The sequence below is a fragment of the Desmodus rotundus genome, chromosome 3 (genome assembly GCF_022682495.2).
Source record: "Desmodus rotundus isolate HL8 chromosome 3, HLdesRot8A.1, whole genome shotgun sequence".
NCBI lineage: Eukaryota > Metazoa > Chordata > Mammalia > Chiroptera > Phyllostomidae > Desmodus > Desmodus rotundus.
In genome coordinates, this window is record NC_071389.1 from 61,797,460 (window position 1) to 61,811,891 (window position 14,432).

A 14,432-nucleotide genomic window follows, 5' to 3' on the forward strand; every position below is an offset into this window, starting at 1 on the left:
GTCAGTGGTTCGGGACTGGGCAGATGACAATTCTGACTAATAAGAATGGATGAGATCTGGAAGAAGCTTCCTTCCTTTTCTGAAGGACTGTCGTCCCCCTCCCCGAATGTGGGTGAGGAAGCATGTAGCCAGAAGCTTCTGGCAGTCACTGTACTCCCCTGAACAGGAGCCAGCTTTCTAATGAAGCTCATCTGTGAAAGAAGAGAGATAAATGGATCCGGTTCTTCGATGACATCACTGAGCAGACAGATCAAACCTAAAGTCTGCATTACTTCAGAACTACGTGGACCGATAAATCTCCTTCATTATTTCGGTCAGCTTGAATTGGGTTTCCTGTTAATGGCTAGTGAAGACAAACCACCTTCATCAATTAAGATGACATCTGGCTGTTACAGAAACTACCTGCCCCCCAAAGAGACTTTAAAAACTTTGTTTTTCTCTCCTGTGAAAGGAGTTTTGAGGTCATAGTGTAATGTAGTGGCTTGACAGGCATCAGGAGTCCGGGGTCCTTCTAGCTTTTTGCTCTGTCATACCTGGGATACAGCCCTTGTCCTCATGATATGAACTAGCTGCTGGTGCTCCGCCCATCACGTCCTTTTTATCAAGTAGCATGATTCGGGAAGGGGAGAAGGCACAACTCCCTTTCATTCCAGGCTTCCTGGGTTTCACACCCAGTGCTGCTACTTTCACCTCACTGAGCAATACTTGCTCTCACTGTCATACCTAAAACAGAGGAAGCTGAGGAATGTGGACCTTATTCTAAGGGGCAATGTGCTCCTTTGAAATTCAAAGTTCAATTCAAAATGAAGGAAAGGTGGAATGGAAGTTGGAGAAGGCAACTAGCTGACTGTCATCAATTGATTCAGAGAGTGAAGTATATATATTTTTTCCATCACCACTATAGTACATATTTTGACCTTTGCTCCTTTAGGCAATTGTCATACTGTTTGAATTCAGCTGAGTGAAGGTATCCAAGTCCTCCCAGAAGCATGGATGATTAGAGAAAAGCTTCCAGCGAGGCAGAGTCCCACCATGGCCCTTTGTGCTTTGCAGCAGAGCTCGGCACGTGGTAGGTGCTCAGTACCTACCGGGAGCCCTGGGTGTGAAACCCAGGAAGCCTGGATTTGAAAGGCAGTTGTGCCTTCTCCCCTTCCTGAATCATGCTGCTCGAATGTTAAAGGAATGAGTGATCTCTTAGCAGTGCATTTCAGCATTTCATTAACTCCTTACATCCTCCTAAAATCTCCTGATACAATTTCCTAGAACACACACTCACTCGGAGCTCAGCCTTCAGTGAAGAGCAGAGAAGAGCTGTCAACCAGTACCTGTGCTGTGCTCCTCTGCGCCATCAATACTGGTCCCTCTGTTTGGACTTTCACCAACTCTGGCTGCTCTCAAAAGGCCCTTCTCGAATTCTATGTAATCAGCTCTGTGATGGGACCAGGCAAACTTCTGATAGAAAGAGAGATCTGGGCTTCCTTCCTCCTTCAACTATTCATCCTGCTTGAAGAATTTAGTATCATGTTTGTTTTCAAGCCACAGGACTTCAAAGTAAGGAAGGAACACTGACTTTAAAAAAAAAAATCTCACCTGAGGGTACGTTTTTATTGATTTTTTTTTTTTTTTTTTTTGGTGACAGCCAGCGGCAGGGAGAGAGAGACAGAGACAGAGAAAACATTGATTTGAGAGAGAAACATTGATCAGTTGCCTCCTATACACTTCCCGACTGGGGACCAAACCCACAACCTAGATTTGTGTCCTGACCAGGAATCAAACCCACGACTTTTCGGTGAATGGGTTGATGTTCCAACCAACTGAGCCACCCAGCCAGGGCAGGAACTCAGACTTTTCTATTCAAGTCCGAGGACCTATGTGCCTAATGAGAATTAGAGCAATAAGCACTCACTGCAGAGAGGCTGTATTTTAATATACAAATATTATCAACAGAGAGAAAGGCATTAAATGGAACACAAGATAAATAACTTTTATTCTGTATTTATTTCCCTAACAAGACACAGCATTTTAAAGAATAATTAGTGCTTCATAAGTATTTGTATTTCAATAATCTAGTAGAGTCCTGCATGGTTTTCTTCCGTACGAGAGTTATTTCTTTGAAGTGCCAGTTATTTTACTCAATACAGTATTATTCTGAGTGATATTAGGTGGCATTTTCTGTTCAAGGACGTAATTTACTTTTGGGAGTGAATTTTATCCCCTGCCCTCAAACGCTAGTGTAGGGACAGGGCCGGAGTGTCTCCCAGTGCGGTGTGTGCACCAACGCCTGCTTCCTTCCGAATCACGCTGCGCTCTGGGCTCCGTCCCAGTCTTGCCGACACAGAAAGTCTCGTGGTGAACCCCAGGATGTGATATGCATTTCAAATGTGTACCTTATGTCATTCTTGGGCACACTGAAGTTTGAAACCACTGACTTAGACTTTTCAAGTTAAAGAAACATGATTTCACACCTAACGGGTATTATTACCGCTACTGATGTTACAACTACTAGTAGCTAATCTATATCAAGCTCTTATCACTTGCCCAGGTATGGATGAAAAAGAAAAGGTTGACTAGGAAATGCACAAAATGTAATAGATTTAACACCTTTAATTTAACTTCTAAATTTTATTTTAAACTCTGAGCCATGAGTCATCTCTGGATGTGTGGTCACAGCTTCAAACTTGGCCTCACTTCGGAAAGAGATAAAAGGGGATGGCTGTTGCAACCTGTCTCCAAAGCTGACTTTCACATTTCAGACAGATAGAGTTTGAGTAACACTGGGCCCCAACCGCAGTATCCAGTGACCACACATATAAAACAGGCTTGGAAATATTCTTAAAGGCTGCTGGACCCATATGACATTTCGAAAGATGAAAACAAGTGCTTATTAAGAGTATGACGATACTCATGGAATGGTTTTGTAGGGAAGTAGTGGCAAATCCACTTTGTTTTTCTCGCGTGCCATTATTTCTAAGGATGGTCCAAATCCCAGTATTGTATTGGGTAGTGTGAATGTTTTCCCTACAGGCTGCAGAATAATTCACAATTAAAATATCACTTCTAATTTAGTGTCTACATTTTACCATATCCTTTATTAACCTTCAGCCAAGCAATGGGATACTCATCAACAACTAAGGTACTTAATACATGTGATTTCTGTGGCAAAACAGTAACCCAAACCTCCACCATCCTCCCTCCAGCTCAACTGACACATTTCCTAATCCCTTCAACATCCTGGGCGCTGGTGTTGGCAGGGCTGAGAGTGTCACACCAGTCATCCTGCAATGCACAATTTCAGCCCATGAGGCAGAAATCATCCTGGCTTTTTTCTTTTTTTGCGCTCTTTGGCCAACTCCATTTAGCCAAGAAACAATGGGATTCGGCTGGAGATGAAGTGCATGCAAATGTTGAAGTGATTTTCTCTTCTGGGTGTGCCCTGAGAGTGAGTAGATAAAGATAATAACAAATAAATGGAAAAGGGTAAAGGACAGAGACTCCGAGCTCAGACGAGCCACTGCCTGCTGCCAATGGAAACTGAAGTGGGAGCCAGCCTCGTTAGTGCCGCACAGGCTCAGCCTGCGGAAGTCTCCCAGAGCTGCTGTCAGCTGGATGTGTCTGAGTATAGCTCAATTCCCAAAATATGCACCTAGATCAGTGAAACCCTTCTGCCCACTGATTTCCTACGGCTTGTTCCTGTAGGGATGAGGTGAAAGGGAGAGTTTGAACTCTTTTCCAAACATTCCACCAAAGGCACCCTGTGTGGTAGTCATTTCTGAAGTCACTTTGTTCATCATTGTCCCCCAGGGCCTAGTACAGTGCTGGGTACACAACAAGAGTTCTACAGGTATCTGTCAAAGTGTGGCTCTGCTCCTTTTTATTCCCTTGCCCCCTCAAGGCCATCAGTCTCAATGCCTTGTTACTTCTCTAAGTGGTCCTCACCTTGCACGGCCCTTTCCATGGTCACGGCTACCTTCCTAGTCCAAATCCTGCCTGCCTTTATTTTCTGGACTGCGTGATTGTATCTGACTAGTTTTATTATTCCTAATCCTTCTCCTGTTAAATCATTATAGGCATGAGGCCAAACAGATCTTTCTGAAGGATCTGCAGCTTTACACCTCTGCTGAAACTCTGAGTGGCTCCCCACAGCCTGCAGACAAGAAAACACAGATGTCTTGACCTTTGGACCAGGATCAACTTATCCAGACCTTAAATCTCTTTCTTTCCCCACATACACCCCTTCTCTAGCCAGTTAGTGTATTTTTTAAAATCCCCACCTGTGTTTTTTTTTAATCCCCACCTGAGGATATGTTTATTGGTTTTTTAGAGAGAGAGGAAGGGGGTGGGGACAGAGAAAGAAACATTGATCTGTTGCCTCCTGTATGTGCCCTGACCAGGGATTGAACCCACATTTTAGGCATGTGCCCTGGCTGGGGATCGAACCACAACCTTTTTGGTGTGTGGGATGATGGTCCAGCCTACTGAGCCACACCGGCCAGGGCTAGCTGTTGTGTTTTGATTATAGAACAGGATGTTCTCCTAGTTGTCCTGTTAGCAGTGATCACTCCTCCACTGTGCCTGTCTACGGCTTGCTGCTCATTCAGGTCCACTCAGACTTTGCTTCCTGCCTCTGTGATCACTCCCTCCTCAGGACTCCTATCCTCTGCTAGGACCCTGTACCATTTAGTAATCATTGACCACTGTGACATTATTTATCTTTTAATGTCCCATCACGTTCATCCAGCTAAGCTGAAGGGGCACTGACGACAGAGGCTGTTTCTTAGGACAGATCTTTCATGCAGTTGCTGCTCAGTCAAGATTAATGTATCGTGTTCTAAAAGCCCAAGCTTCAAGCTCAACTGTGATCTCTTTTCAATTGCTGTTAAAAAGTCTTCTTGCTGAAGAGACAGTAATAAAGGGTTTTGGAAACCTTACCTCTTTTTCCTATTAGAATTTTATGTGGGCATTAGAAAGTGATGTCATCTGTTAGATAACCAATTTAATAGTTACATATGCCACTGAAGCCTCCTCAAAGAAAAATGGAACTAGCTAGGCTGGAGTCATCTGTAGTTTCCTACCCTCAAACAGGCATGGTGCCGTTTAGTAAGCACGTCTTCCATCACCCTCAGCCCCTGAGAGGACGATATTACAGTGGTCAAGAGTCTACGGTGACCCCACTTTGGAACTATCCTTATCACTGGTGCTTTATGTTATAATTAAACGGCTGCTACCTTTTGCCAAGTACTTGTTCACCCTCATGTTCAAGACATAGTCTTTTCACCTTGACTGCATGCCATAAAATTTCCGATGGACAGGAATGAAGCTCTCATTCCCTAGTGAGGCTGATTCAACTTTGTTTTTCCAGGATGAGACTGAGTACAGGAGACAGGGGTCACACAGGGAGAGCTGGAGGCAGAGCCAGAAACACGACTCGTGAATTAGGATTCTAAATTCTCTGCTTTGCCCTCTTAGCCATTTTAGCCTTCTAGACAATTGTGCTTCTTTAGTAGAATCAACATGTGATTATTGAAAAAAATAAGTTCTTCTCTAGTATCACTAATAGCATGCAGTGTAACCACTTTTTTCCCCTGGCACAGATCTTCACACATTAAGATCAGGTCATGCTAGATTTCTCTCTCTCTCTCTTTCTTTCTCCTTCTCTCTCTCTCTCTGTTTGTGTTGGGGAAGGGGATATGGAAACCTGAGTCAAATGCTAATATCCTGTTCCCAGAAAATGATAACATTAGCAATTTTTGGTAACTAAGGATATTTTAATAAGGAATATTAGCATGCCAAATTACTGAATGATGGCATCCAAGTTATTACTCAGTTAGGTATTATATTTAAGTTTATGCAATGTTGAACTCTAAGCCACAAAAAAAAAAAAAAAAGATAAGGAGTGTCTAGCTTTTTATGGCTTTAATTTGGATACCTTCTTTACTTTTACTCTACTTGGAATATATTATTTTGTACCTGTGGATGAACAAGGGCCCAATGCTAAGCCTGAGGAGCTTGGGGAGGCCTGAAAGGAGGCCTTACAAACACAAGACTGAAAGTAACCACACAGGACGGTCTGAACATAAAACCCCTAACTAGACCTCTACCTTCCTTGACAAAGGTCACTCTCTACCTTACTGGAGCCTGTCGATTGTCTTCTTTAAGATAACATACCTTTGAAATGTCATCTTCTTTCCAGACTCAGGACATGCCCACCACACCAGAGCAGGAGACCATGGAGCCCCTCATTGTTATCTTGCCCCCCTGCCACATCCCATCTCTCTGTGCTGGAAATGTTAATTATTGACTATCCTGGACCCACCAATGTAAAAGAAGTATGTGTTTCTCTGTTTTACTTTATATCCAATCCCAGAGATTTCCCTGCTTTGCTTTCTCCTGCCTCCTAATCTACCACCAATGGATTTCATGTAACTTCCCTTACATCACCTACTTTGCTTCTAATATATAAAATAAGCTGCAAAACTGCCATTCTCTGGAGCATTTTTGCAATCCATTGAGATTTTGTTTCCTGGCAATTGTCAGTATGGCTCAGATAAACTCATAAAAAGTCTCTACAGGTCAGGATGTTTCTTTTGACATACCTACAGTGCACAGTGCTTGGCTTCTTTGGGGCACACTATTCGGGATTCTGGGCCGGATGCTTTCGGAACTTGCAGGAGTCCTTGAAGGCAGTGGCTCTCAACTTAGACTGCGCCCCAGAATCACCGGTGGAGCTTTTAAAAAATGAGGCTGCTTGGGCTCCACCCCACACCCAGAACCCAAACATCAGGATTTTCTGACAGAGCCCCAGGGCAGTGTGTTTTCAGAAGTTCCCTGGGTGATTTTAAACTGCACCTCTCCTTAGGAACCACTAATTTAAGGTCGCTTAGAAACTTTCCCTTTTGTAAGCAAGAGTCTGAGATCAAAAGGCCCCTTAAAGGCCATTTCCTCAACCACCCAACAGATGCCGGAATTCCTCCTGCAACATCCCAGAGTCTGTTGAATACTTTTTGGTGTCCCAACACATAACGGACAAAATAAATAACACTTTAGAACCAAATAACTTCATCCTTTTCCCCCCTCTGACATTTTTCTTGTAAGCTCAAGGGAAAAAATAACGTTATTGTTCCCTTTCTCCTACTTGGCCAGTTTTGCCTTCTTCCTGCCTTGAGGCTAGGGCTGAAATTCAGAATGGTTGTTTGGTCTCACAGCTTCAGATTATTTATGGCCCTATTATGCCAAAGCTTTTTTGCTTTGGCCCCCCTCCCCCCTCCCCCAGTCTTGCTGGCAGACAGCTCTGGGAATAGTGTCAGATAGGGCAAGGGCTGCCAGGAAAAGGAGCATAAACAGTTGTTACAAACTCAAAGGTTATTTAGTTTTATGTTAATTTTTAAATTCAGACATGGTGGTTTCCTTTTGTGGGTCTGGTGACTACAACTGGACCAGACTACCAGATAATAAGACTGAATGAAGCCCACAATGGGATTGGCGGTGTGCCCTTCACAGCAGAGACCCAAGGTGGGAAAGCGCGTGGCTGTGCAGCATGGCTCCCTGTGACAGCGGCTATGGAGTCAAAGTCTTTCTTTTTCCATTTCATTCACGCTGTTGATACCAGTTAACTCGCATTCCATCTTTCGGTTTTTGCTATTGCCGTTCCAGTGTCATTAAAGGAAATTCCCGGCAATGAAATAACACACAAAATCAAAACACACTGAGGGTTTTTCCATTTTCATTTTTTATACGACCACCTATAAAATAACACGGACATTTCTGGACACAAAACCAATGCTGAAGCTGAGTCAAAATGAGAGGAAACGCTGTCTGAGTGACCTCTGTTATGTAGTCATTCAAAAGAAAAACACGCTGTGTGCTGTGCCATTTAAATTAGTTGCAAAGCAGCCCATGTCCTCATTTAAAGAATCTTACAAATGCTGGTTAGTTATTTCAGGAAGAAGATAAGAAGTCTAAAAGACATTTCCACCAAGGTGCATTATGAGGATTTTAATTAAAAATTACAAGTCTGCTAGAATTTTACTTACTGTATTTCAGCTCTATTTACCTGACCAAGAGACAAAAAATGGAGTGGTGATCCCATAATTCTTTTCTTACCACATCCTTTTAGTATTTCTATGAAAGGTATTTAAAAATAATAATTGCCTGTGATACAAAAGAATAGAATTATTAATAAAAGAAAGGCCACTAAATAAAACTGCCAAGGCCAAAAGCAGAAAATAACTAACTGGTCTCCAGCATGGGGTTAGGCCAGTGAGAATGCTCCTCTCGTGGCCTGGCCAGCAGATGGCACAGCCCCACAACCTGTTGGTACCACCTCCCCTTGAACTCTACCTCTGAGCCCTGGTAGGTCAGCAGCTTCTTCATCTGATTAGTTTCAGGAAAGTTTTAGCTAAGAGTCTGTTCCTTCTTACTTCCTTGCCTCCTTCCCTTTGTCCTTCCTTCCTTTCTCCCCCTGCCCCAATTTACTGGAGGGATGAATGCTTTCAAGGAGATTGAATTAAAAATCGTTACTGTGAGTCTCTCCCAAGGGCAGGAATTACAACCCATCCTCCTGTGACAGGAGTGTGTAATTAATCCAGGTTCCTGGAAACACAGTCGATTTGGGAATGCATCTAGAAAAAGAATGGGTGACATGTGGGGCAAATCTACTCTTTACCGCGTCATTTTCCCTCCCCACTTCATTGAAGTATAATTTACAATCACATATTGTATATATTGAGGGTGTAGAAGGACTGGGGGAGGGGAATCGGGAGATGCTAGTCAAGGGGTACAAAATTTCAGTCTTTTTTACCTTAATAAAAACAGGCTAGTCTGGAAAAGACAGGCATAAATGTAGATGGGGAAGCAGAGGTTTGAGAGTTAGACCTTAGCCAGTGGAAAATTATTTCTGTAAGTTAATCATAGCCCATTTCCAACAGTCTTATACATGTATTTTCCCCCCTAAGCTTTAAAAATTAAAGTAGAACATACAAAGTGGTTGTTTGGACCACAACTCTCTCCCTCCTTCTTAAAGTAACCATTCTTCTGATGGCTAACAGCATAGAATAGTTTTGTCTCTTGTTTAAACAAATGAAATAATAGAATATGGTTTTTTTTTTAGGTTGACCTCTTTTGCTCAAATTATGTTTGTGAGCAGTGTTCCAGTGTGCAGCAACTGGAGTTTTCTCTCATGTCTTGAGAAGGCAAACATTCCTTCTGCGAGACACAGGTACGTCTATTGCCCGTGCATGAATTAATTGTACACTATTTTCTTTTGTAGCTGCAGAGGGAGGGTGAAGGTGGTAGTTGCCCAAGGTCATGAAGGGAATAATGGAAAGTCTGGGAGCAAAACTATAGAAAGGACATATTGCTCTAAAGACTAATTTTGCTTAGATAATTGTATTTCTAAGATAAGACTCGATGTCAAATATCTTTAGGAATCTGTGGGTCAATCTAACCTCTAGGACCTTGGCCATATCAATGGTAAAATGCAGTAACAATATGTCCTCCTTCCTTCCTTCCCTATATTAAACATGCTCTGTGTTAAATGTGTATTAAATGTACCCTGTATTAAAAGTGTTCTGGGTTTTTAAGCACAGAGTTGCTAAAGTCTTCCTGGATGGATGATTTCATTGAAATATCCAGAGCACACACTACTAAATCTACTACAGCCTTAGACAGGTATGATGACTATCTCTATAAGAACCCACTTCATTAACCAAGAATAGATTGCAAGCCATTACAAAGTGTTTTAAAGGCAATAAGAAACCCTTGGGCGCTCAGCTTTGCATAAATATGTAAGACGTGGTTTTCAGACTCTGAAGGAAGCAAGTACTCTGCAAGCAGTGACAGATGTGGGAAGCAATCAAGTTTTCAGTGTGTGGTGCAGGAAGGCACAATTCACCTCTGTTTAAATGCCTCGCCCTTCAAAGAAATGCCCAAGTGGCTGGAGGCTTCTCCACAGAGGTAAGATGGAGACATCAAGATTTGCAAGCGGAAAACAGATCTCTGGGAACAAACTAACATCTTTACTGAGACAGGTCAGATCCTGGATACAAGCCAAAAATCAAAAAAACAAAGAAACGGGGTGGGGAGATGAGGGGGATAGTTGGAGAGAAGGCAGGGGAAAGGGGAAGATTATCTAGAACAAATCCATGGAAAATAATAGGAAAGGTTTTGAATAGAAAAAGAACGGGTGGACAGTTGGAGACAGGGGAATCAGGGCACAGGAAATTTGATTCTGAAACCGTAAGATCCTATTCAAAATGCTTTATTTAATCAGATCTCAGTATTTTCACTTGTGAAATGGAAAAAGTAAAACCAATATGCTTTCATTACTTGCAAATGATGTATCTGTTTCTATGCGTTTGTCTTCTTGCTTATCTACATCAGACTTTCTCTCTCCAAATTAGTAGTCAGACTTACCTCACTATCAATTTCATTGATTGTTCTTGTACAGGGAGGGGCTCAAGCTGTTCTCACATATATAAGAAGTGCTGTTCACTAAATCTGACTTTCACCAGCCCACCTAGTTCTGACCTGAGAACAGGTTCTCGCATGGATCTTGTTAGTCGTCAGTTCTGTTCGTCGTCCTGCTTTCATTACAAGGTAAGAGGATCTTTTTTGATGCTAGGAATATGACAGGTGATCATCTGCTAGCTCCACGGGCCCATGGTTTAGGAAGCACATTCACTGATAGAAAATATGATCTCCAAAGAATGCCTTTGTAGTCAGGGAGGATTATTTATAGCCTCTGACACAGAAGGTTTCAAGTATAGAGTGAACATCACTATTAACACTAACTCAAATGGGCTGTACAGGAAAGAGAACTATAAAGTCTTGGCCTTTTTTTTTTTTAGGTCATCATTGGTTCTTCTTTCTGACTGCAGGGTCTTCCCCCTCTGATTTTTTTTCTTTCAAAAGAAATCATGGTCCAACATCTCTGAAGCAATACAGACACTGCTTTTCAGAGCCTTGTGGGTACCCAGACTACTGCTTCATGGATGTAAATTCATCTTCTTCCACACTTCTAAGTCCCTACCTCTTCAGACTTCACCTACCCCATCCAGCTGTGTTTCCAGGAGCCCTCTGGAAAACCCTTTATTAATTAGTTGGACTAGTTTGTTTACATCTCATGTATATCCTTTGCTCAGTCTTTGTTTATACTATGTCCCCACCGGAAACATTCCCTCACTGAATCCCACCCTGCCAGAACTTTCAGACCCACAGCTAGCCCCATCTTTTCTCCATGAAGCTTTTTCTGAACACCTAGCCCTCAAGGAGCCCCCTTCTCTCCTCTGAATAACAGGGCTATTTTATGTAATGTAGTGCTTGTAAACCATATCGGATTATCTCTTCGTTTGTTTGTATTAGTTTCTCCAGGCTATTTGAGTTAGGGAGCAGGTCTACCCAGAATGGCAGATGGGGCTACTTTTTCCAATTTGTCTACCGGAGGAGGTGCTCTCTGCTGATTCACACGAAGGCACAGTATAAGCCAGCTCCAGCCTTCTCCTTCCCTAGTAATCACTTCTAAATGTGCACAGACCAACTCAGCTGCTACAGGCAGATACCACAGACAGTCCCCCGAGGGGAAAAATAATCTTCCTAGAGCCCCATGAGTGACACCATTCATCAAATTCTCTCTCTTAAGACACCATCTTTTTTATATGCTGGAAGTAGACAAAGCCTTCCAGATAAAGCAGAATACAAGGAAGCAAAGAAAAAGCCACCAAATTTGATTTCTGAGTCAGATGGCTCAGCAACACTTGTGAAAAGTTCTAGAAATACAATCAGATATACAGTTTGCGAATAGGAAGACAGAAAGGCCAGGTAAGCTGGCTGGAGAAATTGCAGATAATGCAGAGGGAGAAAAACAGCAATTGGGAGGCAGTGATTGCTTCCCATACAAACTGTAGAGGCTAGTACTGAGGTAGAAGAGTGAAGACCTGAAAGGGCAAAGAAATAAACTATGCACCTCGGGGCACACAGATTTCCTCTCTTTGCCTAAAAGGAGTTTTTGTCTTTGGTCCTTTAGTAAGTCATGCGACCACCTGACAGGAAGGGGGGTAGTCTCGACCCACCATTTAGTATTAGTCTTGTTATCTGGGGAGTCACTCGATCTAGTTCTCCTGTGCAAAATGGAGACCATATCCCCTCTCTTATTCATTTGTTCATTCTTCGTTCACCTACTCACCAGATGTTTATTAAGGCCTGCTGTGGGCTGAGCACAAAGGACCACAAATGGTAAGCAAAACAGACACAGTCTTCGCCCTCACGTAGAGTGCAGATCATCTCACGGGGTCGTTGGTTACAGAGAAGAAGGAAAGTGTCTCTGGGCTGTACGGCACTGTAACCGGGAAGGGCCTCTTCATTGTCAATGGCTTCCGCTCACGTTCTAGCTGTGCGACCTGGGCAGGTCACATTTTTCCTGGGCTTTCCTAGTCTCATCCATGAAATGAGAAAAGTTCCTGTCCTAAAACGCATGCATATGAAGAAGTTTTTAGGTACTTCTGAATCATGGCTCTAAAAGATTGCTATGGAACAGGTCAGACATACAAAAGGATAAGAATAATATAATGACCCCTTTTGTACCAACTAGTTGACATAAAAGGAACATTACAAGGAGATCCACTGAAGGCAGCCTCCTTTCCCCAGGGGAGATAACTGGGACGAGTTTGATGTTTATTCTTCTGAATCACGGCCTTTCTAGGATGCCTGATGTGTGGGCAGGAATGGTTCACCACTTAGGGGTTCCTGGTGCCGGATGAACGAGGAGCCATGACAGTGTCTGTCAGAGAAAGCTCAGGTGCCAGCCTGTTCTCTCCCTGCCCGCTCGGCAGACAGAATCAGGAAAACCATGTGGCAGGCATCACCTGCTGCACTTAGAAGGTGCCTAGTTTTTGCATTTACCTTGAGGGCCTTCTGCGCAGATTCACTGGATCCAATTGCGATTAGGTTAGGCCCAGCCATGCTGCAGAAACTCTTCAAATGCAAAGCGTCAGTCACTGGGACTGTGGAGACTGCATAGTCCTATGCAAATAACAGAAACAAGCAGTTTGGCATTGCAGAATCCTTTGAAAACACATTTAAACCTGCCTGAGTCATGCTCGCCCCTCTGGAGGCTGCCAGGGGCCTGCATGTCTGGAAGGAAAACTGGGATTTGCAGGTTTCGGTATTGCCAGGTAAATGAAGACTGCTTCTAAGAAGAAAGCGCAGAGCTGTCTTCCAGATGTGTGACTGTCGAGCTATGGAGTGGGCTCCTCTGAAAGGATGTGTCTAATATCCTGTGCAAACTAGAGCCACCCGTCTTCATGGGGAAGAGAGCTTTCTGGGGTTCTGTCCCTTCCTAAGCCAACCTGTTAGTGATCAGTGGAGTGAAGGGAACGTGAGAGGATGTATGTGCGATACCTAGCACAGTTTTCAGCTCCTAGCAGGCAACAAAGTACAGGTGATCCTTGATTCCAATCTGAAAAATCCACATCTTGGGTTAAAGTCAACTGAGTCTCCAGACTTTTTTTTAAGTCACTGATTGTGCCCTGAACATCTGTGGTTGTATGGTTATATATTGGGAGAAAACAGATGTCAGTGATGACTTTGTTGCTGGTGTGGTGGCCTAATAAAGCCTACTTATTGAGAAACCTGAATGTGATAGCTTCTGAAACATCTAACAAACATACAAATGTTCAGAATTAGTTTGCAAAGCTGGTGACATATAAATATCATTCATTATTCATGACTTAAGGACTCAGTGGTTCTATGAATATTTATTAATTACTCTGTGCCAGGCATACATTATCTTTCACTTACCTTAAAGGTATCAGCCAAGATTTCAGCACCCCGTTGATTTGTCCTTTTGGAAAGACCCACAAAAAATTCTCTGCCTATAACAAATGTCATGGGACATAGTGAGTGGGTGGCACCAGTGACAGCACACTATTTCTTCATTTATAAATAATGACCGTAAAGCACCACACAGCTCTTTCCTACCCAGAGGGCAGGTGTGCTTTCACTCTGACCTCGGCTCTTTTTACCCAAATCTGATATCAAGCCATTGCCCTTAGAAATAAACTTTTTCAAATTCATAGAGATGGAAAGTAGAACAGTGGTTGCCAGGGAGCAGGGGGTGGGGGGGGGTGTGGAGAGCCCCTGGGGAGTCCGCGTTCAGTGGTGGGAAGTTTCAGCTGGGGGCAGGGAAAACGGGCTGGCGATGGGCAGTGGCGATGGTGGCACAGCCACGTGAATGGGGTTAGTGCCTCTGAGCTGGGCACTGAAAAATAGTTAAATGGTAGATTTTATGTTAATTGTATGTGACCATAATAAGAGAATTAAGTTGTTATTTAGGAAACAATAGAATTAAAGACGTTAATAATCTGCAATCTGAAATTAAGTAATGATGGCAAGTTAGCAGTGCTTCCTCTTTCTGTTCCTAAAAGCACAATTCTAGACGT

At 43.1% G+C, this 14,432-nt stretch overlaps 1 protein-coding gene across 2 annotated transcripts in view; it reads right to left on the reverse strand.

Annotated features, from left to right (window-relative positions):
- DDAH1 (dimethylarginine dimethylaminohydrolase 1) overlaps positions 1–14,432 on the reverse strand; it is a 133,522-nt gene that overhangs the window by 19,930 nt on the left and 99,160 nt on the right. For both annotated transcript variants that reach the window (XM_045199586.3, XM_053920954.2), the window contains exons 3-4: positions 13,792–13,865; positions 12,895–13,014 (exon numbers count right to left, since the gene is read on the reverse strand). In XM_045199586.3, coding sequence (XP_045055521.2) covers positions 12,895–13,014; positions 13,792–13,865 — 194 coding nt within the window. The remainder of the gene's footprint in view (positions 1–12,894; positions 13,015–13,791; positions 13,866–14,432) is intronic.